General features: G+C 44.5%; 1 protein-coding gene across 1 annotated transcript in view; it reads left to right on the forward strand.

The window, feature by feature from the left end:
- Positions 1-25,947, forward strand: part of HMCN1 (hemicentin 1) — a 160,126-nt gene that overhangs the window by 29,009 nt on the left and 105,170 nt on the right. Inside the window, 7 exon segments of the mRNA XM_027665321.1 lie at positions 5,466-5,637; positions 6,738-6,844; positions 9,429-9,549; positions 10,106-10,369; positions 10,626-10,770; positions 13,564-13,685; positions 18,931-19,194. Coding sequence (XP_027521122.1) covers positions 5,466-5,637; positions 6,738-6,844; positions 9,429-9,549; positions 10,106-10,369; positions 10,626-10,770; positions 13,564-13,685; positions 18,931-19,194 — 1,195 coding nt within the window.

Raw genomic sequence — 25,947 nt, forward strand, 5'->3', positions numbered from 1 at the left:
GAGTTTAGTACCAGCTCTAAATGAGCATTTTGTTAGCAAGCAAGGGATTGCTAATTAGCCTGGAATGTTCCTCACATTATGAACTCTCAGGTTTCCATCGGGTAACTTTTAACTGAAGTTATTGTTGCAGTACTTTGCCACCTCTGCTGGTAGCTGTGGTTCCTGACCCACAGCCATGAATGACTCTTTTCCTGGAAAACTCCAGTGGGTCTTAGGCAGAAATGAAATTTCAAAAGTGCATGAGAAAACAATTTGGAGAGAGATGAAATCACATGGTAGTTATCAGGAGAGCTGGAATTGTTTATAAATGTTGTAAACATTCCCCTTTGAATTCCCCCCGCAGGGAACGACTAGGTGAGGTGTTTTAACAAAAATTTACCCTGGTTTGTTCCTTTTTCTTTCTTTCCTAGAATTTGGATAGTGACAGATGTTGGAGATAAATTGCAGTTTCCTACTGTTGTTGCCTAGAAAAACTGATGTTCTTATTGGGAGTGATAGAAGCTGTTGGCAGTGATGTGAAGGTGATCAAAAGGAGGAACTTCCCAGAGGATTTAGATAGGTTAGAAGTCAGAGGTAAAAGAAATCAGCTGTTGGGAATGTGCAGTTCCTGACCTGAATTTTGGTATTATTTATGTATGAGGAGTAAAACTTGCCTCTGTGACACTCCATGGAATCCCTTTATACAGGAGGGATTGTGGTGGAACTGGATGGTCTATAAAGCCCCTTCCAACCCAACCCATTCTATGATCCTCTTGTACTGCCCATGGGAAATGCTCTTTGCTGGGACTAAAGTTTTAGGATGAAGCTTTTGTTTGATTGTTTTGGTTTTGTTTTCTTCTGCTTTTGGGAAGTAGAAGTGAGCAGAAAAAGCCACTTGTCTTAAGCAGTGTAAGAGATTGCCACGAAAATCCCCACGAAATCACTTTCAGAAGTTTTCCACAATAACTGCCAAACAATTTGCATTAAAACCAAACCCCAAAGCCTCTGAAATAATTTCAGTGATCACTGACCTCACATAAAGCTGTGTCTGGGCTAAGGGACTGTGACAGTGAGTTGACTCAATTGCTGTGATCCCACAGGAAACCTTCCCTGCAGATTTCAGTCCTGGATCAGAAGTGCTGATTTCAGGGGGTGGATGCAAAGGGACAGGAGATCTTGCTGTTTATGGTGCAGCCTTCAGGCAGGACTCAGCTGAAATAAAACCTGCCCTGCTTTGTCTCTGAGTAGCTGGTGATGTGTAAAGAATGCAGTTTATAAATGCTGAACACACTCCCCGTTGGGGGCCTAGAGAGAGCTAATGCTGGAGTGTGGAGAAGGAACAGCTCCACAGTCACTGAGGGAACCCCCTGCCAAACCAATGCCTTGTTTTGTTCAAACAGTCTTGGTTGTTCTACCCCCAAAGAACCCAAACAAAGCTATTTTTAGTGTATAAAGTTTCAAACCATTACTGCCTGCTCGCCCTTTGAGCATTAAGTGGAGAATGAAGCAACATTCAAAGCTACAAGGAAACGTAGCAAAACAAAACTTGATACACATCCAATGCTCGTGCACTGAGCAGGATAAGAAAATTTAGTGCCTTTTTTACTTCTGAGAAACATGTTCTGATTTCAAATACTACAACTGACTTGGGCAAAATTTTTGTTGGTTGGGTTCAGCCCAGCAAAGCATGAAATACATAAGTATCTCCACTTATCTGATGAATGCAGCTCATCTAAGAGTCTGTGAGGAAGGGCATATTTTGACAAATTTGCCATGGTTTCTATGCATTCAATTAATAAGAATAATCTTAAGGTCCAAAGCACAATTTTGATTTCGTTATCTAAAATTCTAGATCTCCTCCATACAAAGGAGTGGTAGCATTCTCATTTTGTCCCCAATGTCTTAGAAAGGTTGTTATGCTTTTTTTTTCAAAGCACTGGAGAGGTGTTTCTTTAGGGTGAGCTTTCCTTGGCTGCTTTTGTAGGCTCAGGGCTTAATTTGCAGCAATTGCTCAGAATTAAAATGCACGGAGAATGCCCATCAAACAAGGGTTAAATTCTCCTGTTAAGAGCAGATCCTGTATTTTCATAACCATGGTACTAATTCTGACTTGAAGTTATCTGACCTCACACTTACTTATTCCCCTCACGATGAGTGCTGTAAGGAAATGCCTGCAGAGGGTTCTGCTGCAGTGCAAAAATAGGTTTATTAGGAGGTTTATTAGGCACTGGTGGTTCAGGTCGTGTCTCCAGGTCATTTTGACTGTTTGTGGTAAAACTGAGTCATTGCTGTGTCTTCTGAACTGGACTGACCAGTGTGGATAGAGCTGGGGTGTCCCAGGGACTGAGCTAGTGAGTGGTCTTATTCCATTTCTTTTTGTGTAGAAACACTTGGTTTTTCTTACTTTATTTTCTTCTTGTAAGAAGGAAAAATTTTCCTTAGGCTGCTTAAAAGTAAAGCTTTCTTCCTGATTTTTAGTGTGAGTAGAAATCCTGTGGAGGAGTCGGGAGCCATGGCACTGACTTTGGTGGAAGAAGAGGGTGTTGTTGAGTGATTTGAAAGGTGGATGAGACTAGATGGGAAAAAAAGAGTCTGGAGTTTGGGTGAGAAGCCTGTGAATAACAGTGATTATGTGAGTAAGAGGAGGGTGGGAGGGGACTGAAGGCAAGATGGGTTACAGAAGGTTTAAAAATGTAAAAGGCCCCTCCACTGTTCTTCAAGAGTAAAATGAAGGGCACAAAGTCAAAAGCTCAACATTACAGCTTAGGAGGAAGGGTTTTTGCTTTCTCTTCTCCCTCCATCCCAAACAGGCATTATCCTTTTTCGTGGCAAAAAGGAGGAATGGTTTAATGGGAGAGACAGCTGAATGCTTTTTTTCTCTGAGGATACATTTTGTACAGGGAATGCCAGCCAAGGAAGAGATAAACAAACACTTCCAGCTGGACTTCCTTGGTTTCCTATGGAGCTGGGAGGCTCTGGAAAAAGAAGCTGTGCTCATGTACACAAAGACTGTCCTAATGCAACTGCAGAGGGGCTGTCAAAGGCAGCTGAGAGCAGGCTCAGTTCTTTGGTTCCTCGGAAGAGCTTGAGGTTCAACACTGAAACTTTTCAGCTGCATGTTTTTTTAAACATGTTGTAGTTATAGATATGTTTTGTTTTCATAATATAATTTTCACATGCTTTTCTCAGTCCTACTCTTTGAGGTGCATTTAAAAGCATTATTAGAATGGATAATTTTTGGGTGTGAGTACGAACCTACATTTACTCAAGCAATGAAACAGTTAACTGGAGATGCTGTTGCTTTGACTGCTTGAGAAATATTCTTGAGTCCCAGAATAAACAAATGGGAATAGAGACCATGCTCCATAGATTTTCCAGGTTTCAGCATGCATTCCAAGGAATGACCTGACAGCAGGGCAGGTTGCAAGAGCAAATTCTCTGGAGAAACGTTATAAATTATTGCTGCATTTGCCCTTCCCCCTCTAATAATCCTCAAGTCACATTTTGGCAAAACAACAAAAACTGCTGTTGTTTTGGGGGCTTTCTGCAAGGATCCCAAAGGGGAAAAAACCTACTTCCAAAGCAGTGTTACAGCAGTGTTGCAAACCTCTTTGGAATGATGGTTGGGAAATGGATCTCCCAGAACTGCCTATTGAACTTTGGAGAAAGATTTCGCTATAAAAGCAAGTTGCTGCCAGACTTCAGACAGCTGGGCCTTTCTGTTGCCTCCCATTTTCAGTTTTGATCTTGAAAAAACTCTCAGAAACTGAAGTTCATACGGGTTCATTAAATTTTACAATACATTTAAAAACTTACCTGGAATTCAGTGGAAACCTTCCCATCTACCAAGTACAAAAAGGTGTCGTACTCATCTCAATATATGTGAGGAGAACAGTGAAGTTTCTTTTGGAAGCATTTTTGGACCCAGATGTATGATTTCTAAAGGTAAAACTGAAATGAGTTAGATCTTTTTGAAGCTCTTTGATTCCTGTTCCAGGCTTGTCCAAAGCAGAGTTGCTGCCTCAGAGGTGTCACCAGCTCTTGCACAAACCCTGTTTCTCTCTTGGGCCACGTTCCTTCAGGGGTCTGGAGCAGTGTAGTGAATCTGACTGATTTTTTGGGTATGTTCTTTTGAAAACATGCCCAAGCCCCTCTCTTACACAGACCCTTGTGGAAGGGACACTTGGTCAATGCTGTTTTACCTCATCTTGTGCTGGGAGCATTCATCATGTCTCTGGTGAGCTGTTACTAAGAGTGGAGGAGTAATAATTGATGAAAACCTGCCCCCACACTCAAATGTGTTTTCAGTGATGCCCTTCACTTATTGAAACTTCTTTCATGTTTGCACAAAGGCTGCTGGGCATTCATAGAGTAACATGTAAGAAAAGTGCACTTTTATTTAAAGCAGGCTGGAATCTCATTTCTATCACAAAGTTATCTTGCACACAAACCTATGGTATAACCCATAATTTAAGGGAAAAAAACCAGGCAAATTATGCCCAATAAGCCAAGGGAACGAGGCTCTTTTGGGCTGGTGTGTTGAATCAGGTCCTTGAGCTAAAGGCTTGCTCTGGAGCCCTACACTGCTGGTGGATGCTTAGTTTATTCTTGGGTTCCAAGTCTTGAGCTGACATAATCCAGAGCTCCTTTAAAAGGTGGTGTAATGCAATCCTGGTCAACTGTAACCTAAAATCAGGGTTCAGCAGCACTGTGAGCCATGGGCACAGTGTTATACAGACCCAGGACTGCTCCCATGGCACTCAAACACACCCCTGCAGCTCCTGTGGTGGGCTCATTGTCCACCTCCCCAACCCCTGGGCAGGGCAGAACATGGGAGCAGCGGGGTGAGGAACCTTCTGGCTCCAGATAAGGACAGGGAATCACCAGTCACTGCTGAGGGCAAAACAAACTGTCTGAAGGGAAATCAGTTTGTTGCCAATGGCAGTAGGTATTGAATTCCTCATTCGGGCAGTGGGAAGTAAAGACAAGTAGGATCACCCTTCCCTCCCCTTCCCAACTGAACTTCCCTCCCTGCTGCAGGACAAAACCTTCCAAACCTTGCTCCCCTCCAGTCCCAGCTCTGGGCTGTGCCTGACAGTGATTGGTGTGATGTGTCTGAGGGGAGAAAGAACCACAGGAGTCCACAGATGGCAATTGCTCAGTACATCTGGATGAGGGAGATTTCCTTCTTGCTTCATGCAGCTAAAAGTTGATGACCAGAAATATCCAGAGATTTGCATCCCTAATTCCTTCTTAAAGTGTACCTGTGGCTGTTGTGTGGAGATGTAGCCAGGTCTGCTTGTGTGCTCCTTTAAGCCTCACACTGAGCATGGCTTTGGTAGTATCTGCTATTAAAATGGCATTTCCTACAAGTGTTAATATTTTTAAAAATGAATTAACATGGAATCTCTACAAGACAGCAAAGACAGTATTTCAGCAGCAAATGCTTTTGACAGTATAATAACAACTGTTACTTTCTCTTCTAGGTGTTAAAATGGGTTGAAGAAGCAGTTCAAGCCTCCAAAGTGCACCTCTTGTCTACAGATCATTTGTCCATGGCTGTAAATACTTGGCAGATCCCTTTTGATCCCAGTCTGAAAGAGGTCACAGTGTCCTTGAGTGGTCCTTCACCAGCAATCGAGATCCATGATCCTTTAGGTGAAGCAGTTTATGCCTCCTTTTGTGACAGCAAAAATGTCAGAAGAAGCACTTCTGACATTTTAATTTTTCCCAATATTCCCAATATTTTTTTGGCTGGGAGGAAACTGGAAAACTTCCCTATTCTGTTCACTTTGTCTCATCTCCATCTTCTTTCTTACCATTTGTCCTTGTATTCCAAGTTCATGGACACATTTGTGTTTCATCTCTTTATGTATTCACTGAGCCATCATTTCGGGGTTATAGGTGATGGTTTGGTTTATTGGGGAAAGGCAAACCAAGGCCTGCATTCTTTGAACTACAACAGCATTCAGAATCAAACCCATCTCCAGCTGAGCAATGAGAGACTGGGAGCTAATTTGTCACTGAAGATCTTCTGAACAAATCTGTTGCTCGTTGTTATGTTGATCCCTTGGGAACCTGGAACAGCACTCCAGAAATAAATTCAGATCATACTTTGTGTTCTCTGCATGACTTTTGCCTGAGGATATAGCTTAAGTTTTAGCATCCTGGAAATATTTTATGCCCAGGATGTGTTCCCTGGTCAGTGCTACACTGAGGAGTTCTTCTGTGTTTAGAGAAAAGAGGTTTGCTCAGTGTCTCTCTTCAGACCATGACAACACACAGTCCTGGGTGCACCTGTCAGGCTTAGCTGAGGCTGTGACCCCCCCCCCCTTTTCCTATCTCATGGTTCAGCTCCACTCATCTCAATCCACAGTGTTTCACCCACGTTAGTCAGGGCACGTCTCATAAAGTCTTAGAAATGGGCACTGGGACAAACCCATTCTCCACTTCACCTTTCCCTTTAGTGCTGTGAAAGGGTTTCAGTGCTGTTGGTACCCCAGAATCAGCCTTGGGGGAGCAAAGTGCCTCTGTGAAGAACCAGTGCCTGAACCACTCATCTGTAAAGGAGCATTTTTAGCATTCTGGCAAAGAACCCCAGGGCAGTTAGACTGGTACCAATGTCATTGACTGCTAAGTAGTGAGTAAGCCAAGTATCACAAATACATTTGTACAGCCCAACAATCTTGTATTTACTCTGTTTTCTTTAGGCAATACTGTACCTACTCAGTCCTGTATTTGCTCCCTGTTTTTTTTAGGCAAGCGGCTCAGTAAGGGATCGGGGCTGAATGAATTGCTGAATATCCACAACTCTGCTAAGGTAGTAAATGTCAAAGATCCAGAGCCTGGAACATGGACAATTAAGGTAAAGTTACTGCAGAACTCCTGAATTACTGTCCTATAGCTTGTAATGATTTACTGTGTTATTTATCATGCTCTGTTCTATGACTCTAAAAACTACATAGTCATTTTTGGAGGTGAAGTCACCCGTGTGAGGTACCTTTACAGCCAGTGCTGAATGGAGCCTGCTGTGCATTGTCCCTGCCCTGAGCACAGGGGTGGTTTGAAAAGGATCATTAATTCCCACCCAGCCCTGTGGGAGGCTATTGATCCCACTGCACAACTGGAGCTACAAAAGCATGTTGAGCTCAGCAGCTCTGGGGAGAATTGTTTGAACGTCTGTCTGAGACTGGGGGCTTATAAAACACAGGGAGAGGGATTTTTATACAGGGAGATAGTTAGGGGACAATGGGGAATGGTGTGAAACTGCCAGAGGGCAGGGTTACATGGGATATTGGGAAGGAATTCTCCCCTGTGAGGGTGGGGAGGCCCTGGCACAGGTTGCCCAGAGAAGCTTTGGCTGCCCCTGGATCCCTGGAAGTGTCCAAGGCCAGGTTGGACGGGGCTTGGAGCAACCTGGGCTGGTGGAAGGTGTCCCTGCCCATAGCAGGGGGTGGCACTGGATGAGCTTTAACAGTCCCTTCCCAGCCAAACCATTCTGGGATTCTATGACCAGAAATGGTGAAAAATCTGGTACAGAGACAACCTGAAGGGCTGTTAAGAATAACAAAGAAGTGGTGTCCTGCTGGACTTGGTAACATCAGGCATGTTGGGTACTGAGAGACCTTTCCCTACAGTCAGTGCCTTAGCATTGACCTCTGGCCTTGCTGGGGGTTTTAGGGTCAGCAATCAGCCCCAGCCAGGGCAGCAGCTGCTCCTGCAGACAGGACTTGGCAGTTTCTTGGGTTTTGGGTTTGTTTTCCTAAGCTCAGCATAATGCTGTCTCCAGCTCTGGGGAGAACAGAACATACAAACTGATGTATTTTGGCTTAAAAAAAATTGAAAAGAAGAAAAATGTCTTGAATATGGAGTAGAAATACTTGAATTTAACTTTGATGAGCCAGCCAGGCCATATATTTCTTTATAGATACCTGCACTGGGGGCAATGATTTTTGTGTTGTTTGCAAGACAAGAAAACATCTGTGACAAATAAGTGTTTGCTCTTTTGGTTGTGCTCATCCAGTCTGGGAGGGGAAACACTAGTGGTCCATAAACTACAGGTAATGAAAACAGACTTGATGAAGATACTAATTGGAAAGCAATCCTTTGGGATGAAACTAATTCCTGGTGTTTGCCCCCCAGCTCCTGGGCATGACAGTGGTAGATGAGTAGATGGTTATTAGTAAATGGTAAAATTTTACAAGGTTATTCTGGCCTTAAAATTCACAAATATCCAAAAGTTTGAGTAATTCATAAAGAGAAATGATTTCCCAGTGTATTTTTTTTATGGATTGTTTACTCTTCTTCAGTCACTGGCTTGGTTTATTTACACAAAGATTTTAAGGCTGTGACTGAAGACCTAAGCTTTGTGAGAAGTTTATTCACACCATAAATTCCTTCTACACTGAGCTATAAAAAGAAAACTTTATCACAGAGTTTGTCTAATGAAATTTTAACGGGCAGTTAACGCTTGATACCAGGAGTTGTTTGGCACAATTAAGTATTTCTTTGTATTGTTAACAGCTGGTTTATATAAAAACACTTCAGTGGTGCTCTGTCTGAGGTGAAAGGGTAACCAAATAGAAGGAAATAAGTTGTTTTAATCAGACAGACACTGATTTGTCACAGTGTCTAATGCCTGTCCCTGGGCTGTTGGTTGTAAGAAACAACTGTTTATTTGCTATTCACGTGCAGCAGTGTCAAAGGGGGTTACTGAACTCCAGGAATTGGATATTTGGGAATGGATCAGGTACTACTCTCTAGGGAAAGCTCAGTGGAAGCTTCCATACACCTGAGGATGTGGAAAGCAGGTGGGGAGGAAAAGCTGTGGGTTCCTGCACACCTTTGGCAAGGAGCAGTTTTCCTTTTCTTTCTCTGCATAGAATCATAGAAAATAACTGACAATTACTCTGATTTATCTTCTTTAACACAAAAGACTCACATCAAAGCAGCTGTACCCTCCAACAACCTAAAACTCAGGCTTTTCAGGGGTGGGTGGAGGGCTGGGGGTCGTTGGTGATTTGGTTTTTGCTGATTCACCCAGGATGACGAGGTGGAGACCAGAGTGAGAGGTAACTGTGCATCCCCTGCTTTCCAGCTGAGCTCCTGGCTGGGGAAGAGAAACACCTTTAATACACTGGGTTTTCTGTGCTGTTCTAAATCATTTACACTTTCCTAGTAGGCTTTGTAATAGTCAGATGCTGATTCACAGTAGTTGTTGATCTCGTGTTCTTTGTGATTTATTCCCAAGACAAAACTGGCTCTTTTTGCTGACCCCACAATTGTAGGGCCCAGGATCTGAAAGCAAGGCTTTGTTAAAGGTGGCTTTTACTTACAACTTCAGACACACCTCCTTTCTGTCTTGTTTTTAAGGAATGCTCAGTGGATGGCTCAGGAGCTGTGCAGTTCCTGAAATGCTAATTCCAAGGTGTTTCCCTGTGCTTTTGCAGACCTCAAGCAGTGGGAGGCACTCTGTCCGGATCACAGGGCTCAGCACCATCGACTTCCGAGCTGGCTTCTCCAGGAAGCCAACACTGGACTTCAAAAAGACATCCAGCAGACCAGTGCAAGGTTTGCTTCCACTTTACTCCATCCTAAAGAATTTCCTGGCCCCCGAATCAAGTACAGCTCTCTGATGAGCTTTGTGATAACTCTGGGGGTGCTGCTGGTTGGTTCTCAGGGGCCTTGGATCTGTGAGAGCAGCCAAAGTTCCTGTTTTACCAGACTGTGTCATTTTTTTGTGTTAACTTGTTTTTTTTAAAGTCACACAAATCCAGATATTTTTAGCTCTGAAATGCCTCGACATCACAGGGCCATTTCTGTTACTTTTGGAGCTTCAGAAAAGCCCTTTAGCCCTGGGGCAGGGTGAGGAGTTAATAAAGAAGCTGCTGTTTCAGAAACACCTGCTTGAAATCAGTAATTTAACCCCCAGACCAGCTGGGTCCCATGACAGTTAATAAGCAGAGCACAGCTTAGCACAATTTAGCTTTTCCCTGCTCAGTCACTGAGGGCTGGAGCTGAATGCAGCATTCATGGGCTGGTGAGCCATCCAGATGGAATTTAATCTTCTGTGGTTTAATTATTTATTTTCTTTAGCACTTAAAATAGCCTGTTTCTGTTTTTCTAGGGATTCCTACCTTTGTGCTGCTCAATACCACGGGGATCCTGCTGCCAGCCAGAGTAGACCGACTGGAACTGCTGAGCATTACAGGGGAACTCCTCAAGACCTTGCCTGTGAAATACTACCCTGACAGAAAGCCCTATGGACTCTGGAATATTTCTGACTTCATTCCACCAGATGAAGCTTTTTTTGTCAAAATAACAGGCTATGACAAGGATGATTATCTTTTTCAGAGGGTTTCAAGTGTCTCATTTTCTAGCATTACTCCTGGTAAGAGATTTTAACTTGAACTGAATGTCCATTTGTCATATCTGAATCAGTTAAAATGGATATCTTGTATGTTTTTATAACTCATACAAGTATTTTCTGTCCTTTTTGCTCCCCAAGTCCTGTCTGTAGATCATGATGGACAAGTTAATGTTGTTATAAATCTATCAGAAATTGAATTTCCCTTTAATAAAAGGAAAGACAGGATAGATACAGGAAGCTGTTAGTATACTTTTTGGGGAATGTTTTCTTTCCTCAGATGCTCCAAAAGTTACAATGCCCATGAAGACTCCAGGATATTATTTACAGCCAGGCTCTGTTCCTTGCCATGTGGAGAGTCTTATACCTTTTACTCAGCGTTTTACTAGAAATGGAGTAAAACTGGGAGTGGATCAGTTCTTCAAGTAAGTACTGACCTTTTTTCCCCTCAATGCTGTTTTATTTCATATTTATAGCTTGTGATTTCTATTTATCATTTACTGCTATATACTGCTTATATCCTACTACTTCCAACCTGTTATTTTTGGTGCTCTTCCTTGGGGAGGGTGTATTTTATGGAAATATTTATAATATTTAAATATAAAGATACCTATATATGATAGAGAAAGGAAGGTGTACACTCTGTACATATTATGGAATTATATGGTTCTGGCCAAAATCCTCCTCAAATGTGTGCTCCTAAATTATGATAAACTGAGTCCAAAAGTCTAGAAGGCAAATGCTTTTAATTTATATTATTAATTTATGTTAAAATTTATATTACAAGTAATGTAAAATAGACTGGTAACTAGCTTTTGTTTCTGAAACACCCCCCTCACTCTGCCTCCCAGTGATACATAGATGACTATGCAACATCCCCTGATTTGTTTTATTTTCAATGCCTTTCATGGATGCCCTAGAAATAAGTCCTATGACCTACCCGAGGAAACTTTCCTCTTCAGAAAGTCTTTCAAAATAGGAAAATTTATCCTGAATGTACCAGGGAGCTCTTCAGATTTCTGTATAGAAAAAGGACTGCGTGCTCTTTCTCCTGTAGAGTGAAGTAATAATAATAACAACAATAAAAATCAGAAGTTAATTAAAATACTCATAAAGTCCACCCTGTAATTCTGGTTGTTGGAAGCCAAAGGGAAGTGTGCCCTGGCAAACAGTGTCTTGTAAAGCCTTGTACTAGTAAAGTCCTGTATAGGATTTGTTCATCTTAGCAGATTTAATGCAGATTTGAGCTGTACTATTGCTCTTCACTGAATGACTTTGTTTTGGTGACAAGATGTCATCTTTACTCAAAATTTTAAAACATTTCTTTCATAAACTAAGCTGTTTACAAGCTGAACATTATATTTCTATCATGATAGTTGTCTATGTGAAAATACCAGCTGCAGTAATAATTCCTAATTTTAAATGAGTAACGTGTTTAGGAAGAAGAAACTTCTGTAAAATTGCAACAGCTTTGTTTTTCTAGATTTCTGCCTCCTGTGGTGGTGTAATAAGGAAATCTAGATTTTGCTTAATGTCCTGGTGCATTTCTGATGAGGCTGATTTAGGGGAGGCCAAGAGCAGTAGCTAAGCACCTCATTCCAGTGGGAATCAGCGAGAACTGAGCACTAAAGTTCTTTACAATCTATTCTATTTTAGAAATGGCAGATTCCCACCGACTCTGTAAAGGTCAGAATCAGCAAAAATAATGCCTGAAATTCTGATAAGGAAGGCAATTAATTTAGTTAATTAAAATCTTTGTATTTCCCCAGCTGACCAAATAAACAGCTCAATCAGCAAATTACATCTGCAGTAGGTGATGTGGGTAGGTTATGACTTGGTGCTGAAAGGTGCTGGGTTACCCCCCAGCACGTGTTGCAAGAGTTGTGTGCAGTCAGTGCTTGTTGGAGTGGGTGCCCTGAGGGCTGTGTTAGTCAGTGCTCCCACTCTGGGTTTGATTTGTTCCCAACACACCACCACAGGTCTTGCTTTGGCCAAGCTGCTCCACTTGGGACACGTTTCCCTCTGTGCTTCTGTTCCCGTGTCTGACATCTGGTGTGTGGCACAGTCGGGAAGGAGGAGCAGCAGCATTGCCTAACCTCACTTTTTATGTACTTTCCATGAAAAAGAGCAGTTTCTCCCTTGTTATTTGGAAGAAACACTACCTTATTCTTTAGTGTTGGCCCTCCCTGCCATGTCCCTGTGCCAGCATTGCACTGGGAGCTGTCCCAGATGTGATGTATGATATGTGGGGTTATCTAGAGTAAGGATGAGGTAAGAGGGAACAAGGAAGGAGCCATTTCAGGTCACCAGACTCTGCTTTATTTGTGGGGTTGTTGGATTGTCTGTCTGGTGCTGCTACAGACTGAACTTCCACGCAGAGTCCAAGTCTCTTGTTCCTTCTGCATAAATCAATCCATTCAGGCAAACAAAGGGGTCACTAATGTAGTGTTTTCCTGTAATGTGGCAATGCCTTGCCAAAGCTCTCACGGCTATTTTGGTACTTATCAGTGTTGTTTATGTGCCATAGCAACAGCCCACGGGGAGCACTGGACACTGCAGAACCACTGCTTGGCTTGTTTATGTCATTATCTGTGTGTCTGTAGCACCAGGAGTTCATAAAACGTGGGTGTGAATCGTGAGAAGCTGTGGGAGTGTTTGTTTTGAAGCCTGTGAAACCACCAGTCAATGTAGTTGCACTTTTATTCTCCTCTTGCTTTCACATTTCGTGTGATAGCAACATGGTATTACTGCCCAACAGCTCTGTCCCTGCTGGGGTTTAGGGAAAACCAGCAGGTGTTTCTCTGGATTCCTGTACCTGTGAGTTTGGGAAGCTCAGGGGGGAGGATGAACCCTTATTACCCTTGCTAGTAAGAGCCATGTGTTCAGTACCATGTACTGCCTGTGCTTGGGAATTGTTAGCATTGAGGGTAGAGCAAATATAAGAGTCTGGGCAGCTGAGAGAGTGACAGCAAATACAGAGGGTTTGGGGTCTGGGTGACAGTTGCTGACATGTTAAAGACTTTTTATAAGAAGCTTGACAATGTATGTGTAATGTCTCTAACTAAAATCCATACAGCTCGACCCAGTTTGATTCATCAGAGAGTCTCTTTTGCCTCTTAATTATTGTGAAATTCTCCTGTGTCTGCAGTGAGGAAGCCAAGTTCGTGTTTCCCTTCGTTCCTTCTGGATTTAGTGAGTTTTTCCTTCTCTTCCTCCAGGGAATCCTCCAGCATGAGCTGGGACATTGCCCAGGTGGCCGTGTCTGACGAGGGCTTTTACGAGTGCGTGGCCTCCAGCAGCGCGGGGACGGGGCGTGCACAGACCTTCCTGGACGTGTCAGGTGGGTCCCAGCACACCCTCCTGCTGGGCAGAACTGGGCTGGGACCCCTCAGGGAGCAGCCAACAAAATACATGCCCAGTTTGAGTGGATTTTTAATTAATGGGTTTGTTTCTCACCCGTGTCCTCGAGGGGGCTGATGTTCGTTCACAAACCTGTTTGAAATACCAACACTGGATTTGTTTTGGTGAGTGCCCACTGTCAGTTGGACTGGCAGAAGAGAGATGACCTGTAGAAGCAGAAACTGAAGTCTCAGATTTCAGTTGTTCTCATTTTTGCCTCAGGTTGTACCAATTATATGTTTGCTTGACTGTGTGTCTGTGTTATCTGATAGACAGGGAATTACAAAAGCTGCGTTCAAATTTCTGCCATTTTAGAAAAACAAAATTCAGTAAATTGTTGGAAATCTCATCTATTACCTTGGAATCTTTTAAAAGTGAATAACAAGGAGAAAGGAAGTAAAATTACATGAGGAATAATTTGGCCTTATTGATGTGACATTTTGTGATATGATGATATTTGGTCAAAGGTTGGGCTTGGTGATCTTGGAGGTCTTTTCCAACCTTTATGATTCTATGAATCGAGCTAATCACAAAGATAATTTTGAATAAACAGCAGTATTTGGTTGCTGGCCAATCATTATCTACCCAGTAGATAATTTTAATCACTTTTTTTGAAAAAAAAAAAAAACAACAACAACAAAAAACAACCTAAAATGTTCCTAATTTCAGAAAAATCTCAATTTAAAGGCCAGTTAGTTGTACATCTGTTCATTCACTAGTATGAGTTGATGTGCCTTTTGTGTTCAAGCAGTTTCAAAGCAGAAAGCACAGATATTTCACTTGCTGAGTGAGAGGGGATTTCCCTTCTAGAAGTGAATGACCTGGTAGACTTGGTGCACTAAATGATTGCACTGAATAAAGTTAACCCTTTGCTCTGTCAGAGGAGTTCAGTGTGAGTACCTGCCAACCACGGTGCTCCCCAGGCACAGACACATAAACCCAGGAGGCAGTGGGGATCTTCTGCAGGAAGGATTAAGAAAAAAAGCAGATTTATGCCTGTGGGTGGGGGCATGAAAACCCTGCCCATACTAGAGCAAATGTTGTCACTTTATTTTTCACTGTTGCAATGCAGTTTGGGGGAACTGATAAATTACTACTGTGACTAAAGGCCTTGTTATATAGCCTTGTGCTGGTGCTGCTCAGAGATGGGTCATGCACAGGTGTAAGTTGTTCCTAGACTGGCACTGACAGTGGCAGTGGGGGTGGCAGAGCTCAGCCAGCAGTGTGAATTCAGCCCCAGGGTTTCACATCACAGCTTGAAATCCAAGTTACCTTGTCTTCTGTCTCCTTGTGGTAGCTCCTTCAGGTGAGTTACCCTGGACTTACAGCATCCCAGAATGGTTTGGGTGGGAAGGGCCCTCAAAGCTCAGCTCATCCCACCATGGGCAGGGACACCTTCCACCAGCCCAGGTTGCTCCAAGCCCCATCCAACCTGGCCTTTAGGCACTTCCAGGGATGGGGCAGCCACAGCTTCTCTGGGCAACCTGGGCCAGGGCCTCACCACCCTGACAGCAGGAATTCCTTCCCAATATCCCATCTATCCCTGCCCTCTGGCAGTGGGAAGCCATTCCCTGTGTCCTGTCCCTCCATCCCTTGTCCCCAGTCCCTCTCCAGCTCTCCTGGAACCTCTTCAGGCCCTGGAAGGGGCTCTCAGGTCTCCCTGGAGCCTTCTCTTCTCCAGAGGAACCCCCCCAGCTCTCACAGCCTGGCTCCAGAGCAGAAAGGCTTTAGCCCTGGCAGCATCTCTGTGGCCTCCTCTGGACTTGTTCCAGGAGGTTTGAATATTATGAATTATAGAATCACAAAACAATTCAGGATGGAGAGACATTTGCAAGCCACCTATTCCAATCCACAGTTCAAAGCAGAATTAACTCCCCAACTTGATTGTGTTTTTCAGGAACTTGTCCAACCAGTCTTTGAATGTCCCCAGGGCTGGAGATTTCACAAGTTCCATGGGCAGCCTTCAATGCTTAACTACCCCCACTAGGAAAATATTTTACATGTCTAGTCAGAATTTCCCCTGTTGCACGTTGTGACCACAGATTCTCATATTTTTTTTAAATTTTATCTCCTGTGCCTTGGGAATAATTGTATATTCCCTAAAACCACCCCCTCAGTAGCTGAAGAGAGTGGTATATAACCCTTCACCTTCCCTTTTCCAGGCAAAGATGTTCCTCTCACTGCAGTGAGAGCAAACCCAAGGAAACCGGTGAGATATCACTGATTCTATGCAAGGCAAAGTTTGTGGTGAAACAGTGAAAGAGAGGACAGGAACATCCTTTTAGTCACACAAAGTAGTGAGTAAAACAGAACAGTAACATCAATGCTTACCCAAGTCCTTGCTCTAGAGCGCTGTTTTATATTTTGGCTGCAAAAATCCTTCAAGCACATAGGGCTGTCCCCAGATGTGTGTTTCAAACTATTGTTTGGAGGGCAAGGAATTGTGGGCATAAAGATTCTTGGTCTGGAAGTTGCAACCATCCTCCTCATCAAAGGGAAACCTGAGAGAGAATCCTAACTTTTTTCTAGTGATGTTGATAGCACTTGAAAGGTAAGAGCAATAAGGGGAAAGGTCCCCTATCCCCTCCTTTACAGAGCACTGAGGGATTGACTGGAGCTGACTCACTGTGTAAACATGAGCAATTTGTTCTGTTTGCAGTGAGATGCTTTGAAATCCTTGTGGACAAATATTTGCAAGAAAATGACTCGAAATTTCTCCTTTAAGCAGAGTAAACAATCTTTTCAAGTGCCCTTGGTTTACCCAGCTGACAGACAGCGTAGCACAGACGACCCATTCTGGCAAGTGCTGTGTGAAAGGGCCTGGAGCTGGGCCAGCGTCTGCTCACTTCAGGGAAAGCAAACACTTGAGCTTGACTTTGTTTTACTCCATTAAATCTTTCAAATGTCAAACGGCTCGTTAGCCGGGGTGGCACTGTACCTGCAGGGCCAGGAAGGAGTGCTGGGGGTTGGCTGTGTGGGAGGCTGCTGTTGTCCAAAGGCTGTGTTAACCCCGAGCTGGGGATTTCAGTCCTCTGCTGGCCTCCTCTCCCTCTTCCCTGGGTTCATTTACCATGCTGGTGCTGTGCCCAGGAGGAGCGTTACAGGAGTGGTTGTTTCTCCCAAACAACCCAAACCCAGAAGTGCAGGGCAGAAACTCCATTCATAGGCAAGTGCAGCTTTTCCTGCCTCTCCTGTCCACGGGTGAAACACAGTGTTGGTGATTGAGGTGATGCTGGTGGGGGCTGTGTCTGTAGGGCAGCAGAGCTGCACTCCCAGCCCATGGTGCTGTGCAGGGATCTCACACAGAGCTTGTGAACCTCATCTGAGACCCCCCAGGAGACTCCAAGGAGGGGGATTTATGGCTGGCTCTGAGCTTAGGAGTAACCTTCACCCTTAATAAATAGAGGTTTTTTTTTTTATTCCCTGTTATCCTTGCTTTTCTTGAGAGAATTGTGGTTTAGTGTGTGCTGATAAAGATTTGGTCTTGCTTTTACAGCTGTCTCATTTCTGTTCAAGCATCCCCCTCAGAATATTATTTATTGCAGAGCTTTTTTTGTTCAGGAACCAGTCTGTGGAAAACCAAATGGAATATACATACAATATTTTAAGGGAAATGCATAAAGTCATAGATAATTTATTTTCTTTCCTGAAATGTTGCCTTCTTGATCAGTGATATCTCAAGGAGGAGCAGGATAACTGCTGCTATTTTAAGAATCTGTAGTTTCAAAGTTTAACTCCAGTACAAAATTATTGCATCTGCTTTCTTCTGAGAGCACGACAGAAGTGTACAGATGGGCAGGGTGGAGAGCAAATAATAACAAATGGTGGGAGTTACGACATCAAATACAGACAGGGAGAGACAATGAAATTCCCAAGGATTTGAGCGGAGCTGAGAATGTTTTAAGTAGCTGCAGGCTAGAGCAGCTCCAGCCGAGAATTCCTCCTGCCTGGCTTCTGGAGCTCAGTCCTGCACCCAGGGGCACCTGTGGGGAAGGAGCAGAACTGCACCAGGTTGTTGTGGGCTCCAGCAGCCGGTGCTGAGAACCCAGTCCCTCCTGTAGTTGGTGGTGAGCCCGAGTCCCTCCAGTGGCCAGTGCCACAGGTCCCTCCAGCCCTGTTCTGCCTCCAGGAGCTGGCACCCAGTCCCCTCACACCAGTCTCCCCAGCAGCTGACACTGTCCTTGCAGGACACAGAGAAGGGACAGGGAGTGAGATCAGAGGGAGAGTTAAGACCCCTAAACATTAATAAGAAGAGGCCAGCCCGTGGTGGTCAGGGGCAGGCTCAGGCACTGCCTGGCAGTGTTTGACAGGTGACAGGCCCTCCTCCTTCCTTTGCTCCTCTGTGATTCCATTCCCTGCATGTCCCTTCATCAGTCTGCAGAGTTCCCCAGCTTCCCCCAGACCTCCTGTCCCAGGGGCTCCACGCTGGCCTGTCCATCAGCATGGGGAAGGTTGGCTCTTGCCCAGCCTGTCTCTCTGCCCAGTGTGTTCATTACCTCCCCCTTTCTTCCCCTATTTGATGAGGTCCTTGATCAAACAAGGGCACAGACACCCTCACCTTCCACATTCCCTCGTAGAATCCATCATGGAGTGAAATCGAGCAGCTCTTCCCTTGGTTCACTGTTGCTGTTGGAACTTCCTAGGAACGTGTTTTTTGCACGTACAATCTGTAACAACCCCGTGCATGGCTCAGGTGCCACCAGCTGTGGTCACACCTGGGTTGGGGATCAGACTGGGAGTCCCGTGGTGGTCTCGTCTGTCCCCCCTGTTGCGGTGACACTGATCTCTTCTTGGCTGACCCCAGTGCAAGAGGGGCTCCAAGAGCACAGAGCTGCATCTTCTCCTGCAGGATGTGACCTGCCATCCCCTGTCATGTGAGAGCTGGGGCCGAGCCCAGCTGTGTCCATGTGATGTGATGTGATGTGAATGAGAGTGCTGCCCTGGCTTCTGTTCCACGGCTTCAGAACAGGAAATGAAACTCAGTATTAACCCTACATTATTAAATAACTCAATTTATTAAATTGGATATTTTAACCCCCTAAATCATTCGGTAAATAATTAAATATTAAAATATTACTTTTATCTTGCGCTCTGTAGCACACTCGAAGCTGTTCATCGAGAGCCCCGAGGTGAATCGAAAGTTCCCCAGTCTTTTCCCTCCTGACTCGGTTCTCTGTTCCCCGCAGAGCCGCCGCCCGTGATCCACGTCCCGCACAACGTGTCGGTGGTGCCCGGGGCCGGGGCCATCCTGACGTGCCTGGTGCTGAGCCCCGGGCGGTACAACCTGAGCTGGGCCCGGCCCGGGTGGGACGAGCCGGGCCGGCTGCGGCTGCTGCCCAACCTGTCCCTGGAGCTGCGGCCGGCCCTGCCCGGGGACAGCGGCCCCTACACCTGCACCGCCGCCAACGAGGGCGGTTCCGCCTCGGCCACCGTGTTCCTGAGCGTCCAAGGTAACGGGCTGTGGGACAGCCTGACCGGGGGCTGCGGCTGCACCGGGCCTGGAACCGTCCGAGGCCGGGCTGAACGGGGCTTGGAGCAGCCTGGGCTAGTGGAAGGTGTCCCTGCCCATCCCTGGATGAGCTTGAAGGTCCCTTCCAACCCAAACCATTGCAGGATTCCATGAAAAATGTCAAAACTGAAAAAGCATGAGTGAGACCGAACACTTTCTAGGCTTTTTCTGTTGCTGCATACCAGGAAAAAAATTAAAAGTGTAGTGGGAGAGGTCCAGTGGCATGGCTCTGCTTTCTTAAGGAAGGTATTAAGATTTTTGTTTGCTAGTTCTCTATTGACTGTGTAACTAACTGTTTTTTCTGGTTTTCTTTGGGGTGTTGGGGTTCTCTTTCTTATACATAGTTTTTATAACTGTATATAAGTCTATTATATATATATATATTGCTTTAGTTTGGTTCTTTTGTTTTTGGTTTTTTTTTTCCTCTTCCCTTTCCTTTATAAAAGGGGGAGGAGTTTTTGCTGTGGACTTGGGGACGTGGTGGGGAGCCAAGTCCAAACCACCACAAAGGTATATGCATAAAGGCAGTAATTTGTAATGGAGCAAATCCTTTTACAATTTGAGTCTTTTCAAAATTTGAAAGTGCTGCATGGTTTTGTGTTTTTTCTTGTTTTGTTTTTTGTTTGTTTGTTTGTTTGGGTTTTTGTTTGTTTTTGTTTTTGGTTTTTTGTGGTTTTTTGTTTGTTTGGGGTTTTTTGTTTGGTTTTTTTTGTTTGTTTGCCTCGGTCACATGGAGGTTTGGACCTTGGTCCTTAGCTGCCTGTTCTCTGGGTTAGGAGAGATAGAAATCAAAATCTTTTAGGAAGAAAACTATTCTGCCTTCATGTAGGTGATTCCTACAGGATTTCTGCCTGCAGGTTCTTCTGGATCATGTTCTGTGCAGAGTGGGTATCTTGGTTCATTCACTTTGCTGCACTAATTTTAGTACTTTGTTAGCTAATGGAAAACTTAGAATTATGGAAAAAATAAATACTGAATGGAATTGCTTGGCCTAAGGTGCCCAAAACAGAGAAAGGTCAAAAGTGGAGTTGTAACACTTTTGATTTATTTATTTATTTATTTATTAATGGGATGTAGTTTTTCTTACAGGAGGAGCATATTGGTTAACAAGGGGGAATAAGTAGTTGTGCAATGAAATGTGTAGGATATACTTATTACAAAATACACCAGAGTTATAACTTAATTTCTAACTTAACTTAGATTTCAATAGCTTAAACTTCTAACAAGGCTTGGGGGAAAAGAGCCATGAAAAGAGCTCAACCCCCCTACATTTGGAAAACTTAGTTTTAAATGCTACAGGCTTTTTCCATCAAGACACTCATTCAAGCATGTCAAAGGCAGCAAGAGAAGCAGCTCCTCCCTCATTCATCTCTTCCTGGGATTTAGATTTTCCTCCCTGATGTCTGTAGGCCAGCTGGGAGCTTTAACTCGATGACCAAATTGCTTCTGGCAGTTTTTTTCTAGTAAAGGTAAAGAAGTTTTAGTGCTGCCACAGCAGAATACTGAGTTTCAAATCACTTATCTGTGTATGATGATTATTGGGGATAGTTGGGAATGACATGTTGGCTGGTACTGCTCTCAGACATGTCTGGGAGAACCCTGTTGGGCACTTCAGGCTTGGGTGAGAATTGTGTTTTCTTTGATTTCTGATGGAAGGTGCTTAGAACAGAATAAATATGCAGGAAATGCTGAGCTGCAGCTGAACTCAGGTCTCAGCAGCAGTGTCTGCCTCCATTTTTTTAGAAAAAGGAATCTACTGCCAACCTTTCCAAGAGCTCATGCAGGAGCTGAGTGGTATCCAAAGGATTTGCATGCTCTGTTATTTGTGGTCACTTTAATTTGCTTGGACAAAATGATTTCCCTCAGATTCCTGGAGGTACTTACTGTGTGATTGTCACGTACAATTTGTAGTGCTTGGTAGGGCCCAGAGCAGTTTTCAGAAACCAGTTTTTGTTTGGCAGCAAAGAGAAAAGGGTGGCCAGATGTAAGAGCAAAAGCTTTATGGGCTTGTCATTATTAACAAGCTGAAGAGGGAAATTTGAAGTCTTGTTAATTGATGGAGATGGGTTCGGGCTTTGTGTAGTTGCAAGTAATTCAGAATGTCAAATTAAATTCAGATTGAAGTCCTTTATTATTGCTGGAACAGTTCCATGTAGATCTCTGAATTTTGGATCATAAGAGAATAAACAGTGCTTTCATCCCCATTTTCATTCTGGGATGGGGGTTGAGGCACAGAACAAATGCTGGTGGCTCTAAAAATAGCCCGGCATCTGCTCTCCCTGCTGGAGTGGGTTGGAGTAACCCCTTGTTTTGAGCTGGGTTTGGTGCTGCTGTTTCTGAAAGGGGACATTGCCCTGGCTGTGGTGCCAGCAGCTGTGCCAAGAGCCTGGAATGTGCCGTGGGAGCTGCCTGTGTCCCCAGCCCTGTGCTCCCAGCCCAGGGGAGCACAGCACCCCCAGGCACTCACTGTGAACCATTGTCCCACACAGCAGGGCCACGGGCAGGGGAGGAACCAGTTAGACCTGGGCCTCTCTGGGCACTGGGTGGGTCAGGGAATGCAGTTCTGATGAATTCCAGGGAGTATTGGTGCTTATGGAGTGCTCAGAGCACGTGCTCCAGTTTGGGGGTTGGGAAACAGCATCTCCATAGTGTGACCTGCTCCAGTCCTCCCATGGGATTGGCCTCGTGTGGAAACATCCATGAATTTGTCAGGAGTTCCCTACTTTTCCAGGTGCCTGGAGGAGCATATTGCAACTGTGTGAGGCTAGAGGTTGGCCAGGAGTGGGAAGCATTGCTGATCCTCTAAACTGTCAGTGTTTCTGACTGATGAGTGCAATTCCATGAGCATTTAAACGTTTTCTTTCCCAATTCTTGCAGCTTTGTGGGTGAAATATGAGTTTGCCATTTGAGTATTGGTCAGGTTGAATTAATATGGCATGTTGTGGTAGCTTCTTTTGTTCTTGATACTTTCATACATGTAAGTAATAATGATTTGGAGGGTAAATTTAGTAATTTAGGCTTCTTTTTTATTCAGTTGAAATGGTGTGCATGCTGAGACTAATTTGTGCTGGGTTTGTGGGTTTTTCGTTTCCTTCCCCATTCAGGAATTTCAAGTACACCTTTAGAACTCAGATCCCTGAAGTTTGGGTGATGGTAAATGTGATTTTTATGGCAGTCTTGCTTTTTCATGTGTTCTGGTTTAAGTCAGAGTAGCCAGGGAAGGAGTTACCTTAATGACTGCAACTGTCTTTTCCCTCTGCAACACAGTTGTGTATGTGTAGACCTTCTACAGCTTTGCCTTGTGTTTAGGTTGGTGATAGTAGAGATGTTTGAGTTTAGTATCTGGGCATATGATGAATTGCAGCAGCAGGTTAATAAGAAGTGAAGTCAGCACTCTGTTCACTTGGATTTCTTTATCTGAATGTATGGATGGAATAAAATCATATGTGCTGTACTTACTGATCTGTCTACACTGGGATGGGTTTCCTTTCCTTATCATTTACAAATGTTTAAATGCCTGTCTGGTATCACCATCACAATTGACAGGCATTTTCAGCACCTGCTTGCAAGTAGCAGTGATAAATAATTCAGGGACCTGTGCTCCCAGCTGGGTGCTAGAACATAGAAATAATTCAGGGGGCTCTGCTAGAAGCACCTAAGACACACCTGCAGGAAATAAGCACATTTATAATGTGTTCCACCTGCCCACATCAGAAATCAAGTGTATGTTTGCTTTTGGGCATTGAAGAATTGTCTTGGCTGTAATAACAGTTTGATAAGGGATCTTTTATCAAGCCAAGGGGTGACAGAAGTGCTGCATGAACAGTCACATTAAGAGTGGAATAATTCCAGGGAAGAGACTGCCCAGGAGGGCAAAAGGAGAATTACCTCCTTGGCATAATCCTGAATTTTCTCTGCTCTTTTCTCTGAAAAGACACAATACAGAGATAAACGTGTTGGGCTTTGAGAGTTCTGTGTGAGTGTTGTTCACCTGGATCCATGGATACACACTGGGATAATGGGCAAGGAGAAAGTTGTTATACTCTGCTGAGTTCTTTAAACACTGAGGAAAACAAGAAAGGGAGTAAAACTGAAATATTACTGCTTTAGTTGCTATTTCAGATTTAAAGTCAAACGAATGTGAGGTGTCTGTGCTAAAGAGCAAAAAGCAGCTTAGTGCCTTCAGTGCTTTCCTCTGGGCTGTTTTTGGAGCTATCTGAGGCTTGGAGCACCCTGCTCTAGTGGAAGGTGTCCTTGCCCATGGCAGTGGGTGGAATAAATGATCTTTGGATCATTTGGAGTCCCTTCCAAACCAAACCACTGTTGATTCTTCCCTCTGGCAGTGGGTGAATAAGTAGCTGTGCTACTTAGCCACAAGGAATGGCTATTCCCTGTGTCCTGTCCTTCCATCCCTTGTCCCCAGTCCCTCTCCAGTTCTCCTGGAGCCCCTTTTGGCCCTGCAAGGGGCTCTCAGGTCTCCCTGGAGCCTTCTCTTCTCCAGGTGAGCACCCCCAGCTCTCCCAGCCTGGCTCCAGAGCAGAGGGGCTCCAGCTCTTGGAGCATCTCTGGGGCCTCCTCTGGACTCTCTCCAGCAGTTCCATGTCCTTCCTGTGCTGTTCCCCAGGGTTGGAGGCAGCTCTGCAGGTGGGGTCTCTTAAGAAGCTTTACCCATGATCTGTGTTGTTTAAAGGGTTTTATTCTGCAGCCTTGAATGGGATGGACACTGTAAGGAGCTTGTGCTTCTGCTTCTGTCTACAGATCTTCACCTCTGTGATACAGAGAACAAAACAAAGGAAATTCAATTGACCTGACATACAGGAAAGCCCCTCTGTGTGCCTTCCTTGGGGCAAGAAAACAAGATGGTTAATTGGTGGCAAATGTGGTCACACTGTTTTTAGCCACTATCTTATTCCAGCTGTGTATATTTTATTACAAATACAGTATTAATTAAGATTTCTTTTATCTTCTCACCTGCTAATATCACGCGTAGGCAGCAGTGCCACAGCACACTGTGTGAGTGCCACTGGAGACAGTTTCCTAATCCCAGCAGGAGACCCTCCTGGGGCCCAGAGCCTGCAGAATTACCCCCAGTGGCTCTGGGCAGGATTTCAAACCAAACAAAGCCAGCTGAGGCATCTGTGCACATCATGAACCACTCGAGGACAGTTCTGTAATGTGCAGCCATTTCTGGCCCCTCCCTGCCCCCTTGGATCTGGATTTAGTCCTGGTGCTTCTGGGGAACTACAGCTCTGCCTTCCTCTGGTGCCTTTTCTCTGGGGGCTCAGAGGTTTCAGAGCTGTTACACGACACAGGAGGGACTTTTTGGGACCCTGCAGTTGTTATTGAGCCTACAAGTGAATAACTGATAAACTTGGGGAAGGTTGTTGTGCATCAGTTTAAGAAAGGGAATGATCAACCATTATCTGCATCTGTGTTTACAGTTTTGCAACTGTGCAAATCAGCTGCAGTTTATTACTGACTTTCTTCCTTAGCAGTGCAGCAGTGTGGGTTTGCATTCACCATTCCTACAGATCTCAGAATCCTTTACAAGTTCTCATGTTTAGTTAATGACTGAAAATAAAGTCCTGCCAGTTCTCTCCAGGTGCTGCACTCAGCAAAGAGTCTTCTCCAAACAGCAATTATATTTCTCTTCCAAAGAGAGGTTTATGTGCTTAATTAGGGGCAGACAGATAAGTTTCCATGAGACACTAGCAGCTGGGAATTAGTCATGAAACTCAAACACAAAACTGCTCCTTGCTGGGTCAGCAGTGGCTCAGTTGATAATGCCTACAGACTTAATAACCTGTATTTCCTAAACTTATTCTACTCCTGATAAACCTCTTCCTGTAAAAGAGGAAGAGATCTCCTGCTGTTCTTCTCAGTGTTTTTAATTTGGTGGTTGAGCACTTGAAAAACCATCTAATATCTCATTATCAGTCATTCATCCCCTTCTCTGTGCTGTGATTGTGAGGAGGAAGATTGTTTTCCAAGTTTTGTGTTGTAGTGCCGTTTGCCTAAAAGTCTGCTGGCTGAACTCCAAAGTTTGTGCTCTGAAGGGAGGCAGAACCTGCCTTGCTTCTGTCCCAGGAGCAGCACAGTCTTCTGCAGGGAGGTTTTTCTTCCAGGCCAAGAGCACTGTGGTTTTTAGTGAGCAGCTTTGTAAGCAAGTGGTGTTACAACACAGGATTTGGGCAGTAATCTTCCTCCCAGTGATGTAAGGCAAAACCATGGTATTAATTCTTCCCCCAAGGCATTTGTAGTAGTGCTCTGTTTTTGTCCATGGCAGATGGAACTGGAACAATGGATGCTGTTCACCTGGACACTGCACAGCATCACACCTGCACCTTGTCCTTGATGCATTAAACCACACCTACCCAAACGGGCTGTGTGTGCTGGCTCTTACACACACTTCTGAGCAGCCACTAAAACATATCAAACACCATCTGGGTCTGTGGGATGGTGTAATTCCCTCGGAGAGTAATAAAAATGAGCTGTGCAGAGCAGCCCTAGATGAGGTACCCCTGGGTTACGTGTGCTTTGACTCTCCCAGAGGACAGGCTCAGGCTTTTCCTCCTGTGATTGCTACAGGAATGATCAGCCCCAGAGGAATTCAGATCAATGCAGAGTGTGATTAGCAAAAGGCAAAGCTCCAAAGGAAGATTGATACTACTCATGTCATGGGAGCCAGTTTCAT

This window comes from Corapipo altera, unplaced genomic scaffold, assembly GCF_003945725.1.
Source record: "Corapipo altera isolate COAL_440 unplaced genomic scaffold, ASM394572v1 316, whole genome shotgun sequence".
NCBI classification, from domain to species: Eukaryota; Metazoa; Chordata; class Aves; order Passeriformes; family Pipridae; genus Corapipo; species Corapipo altera.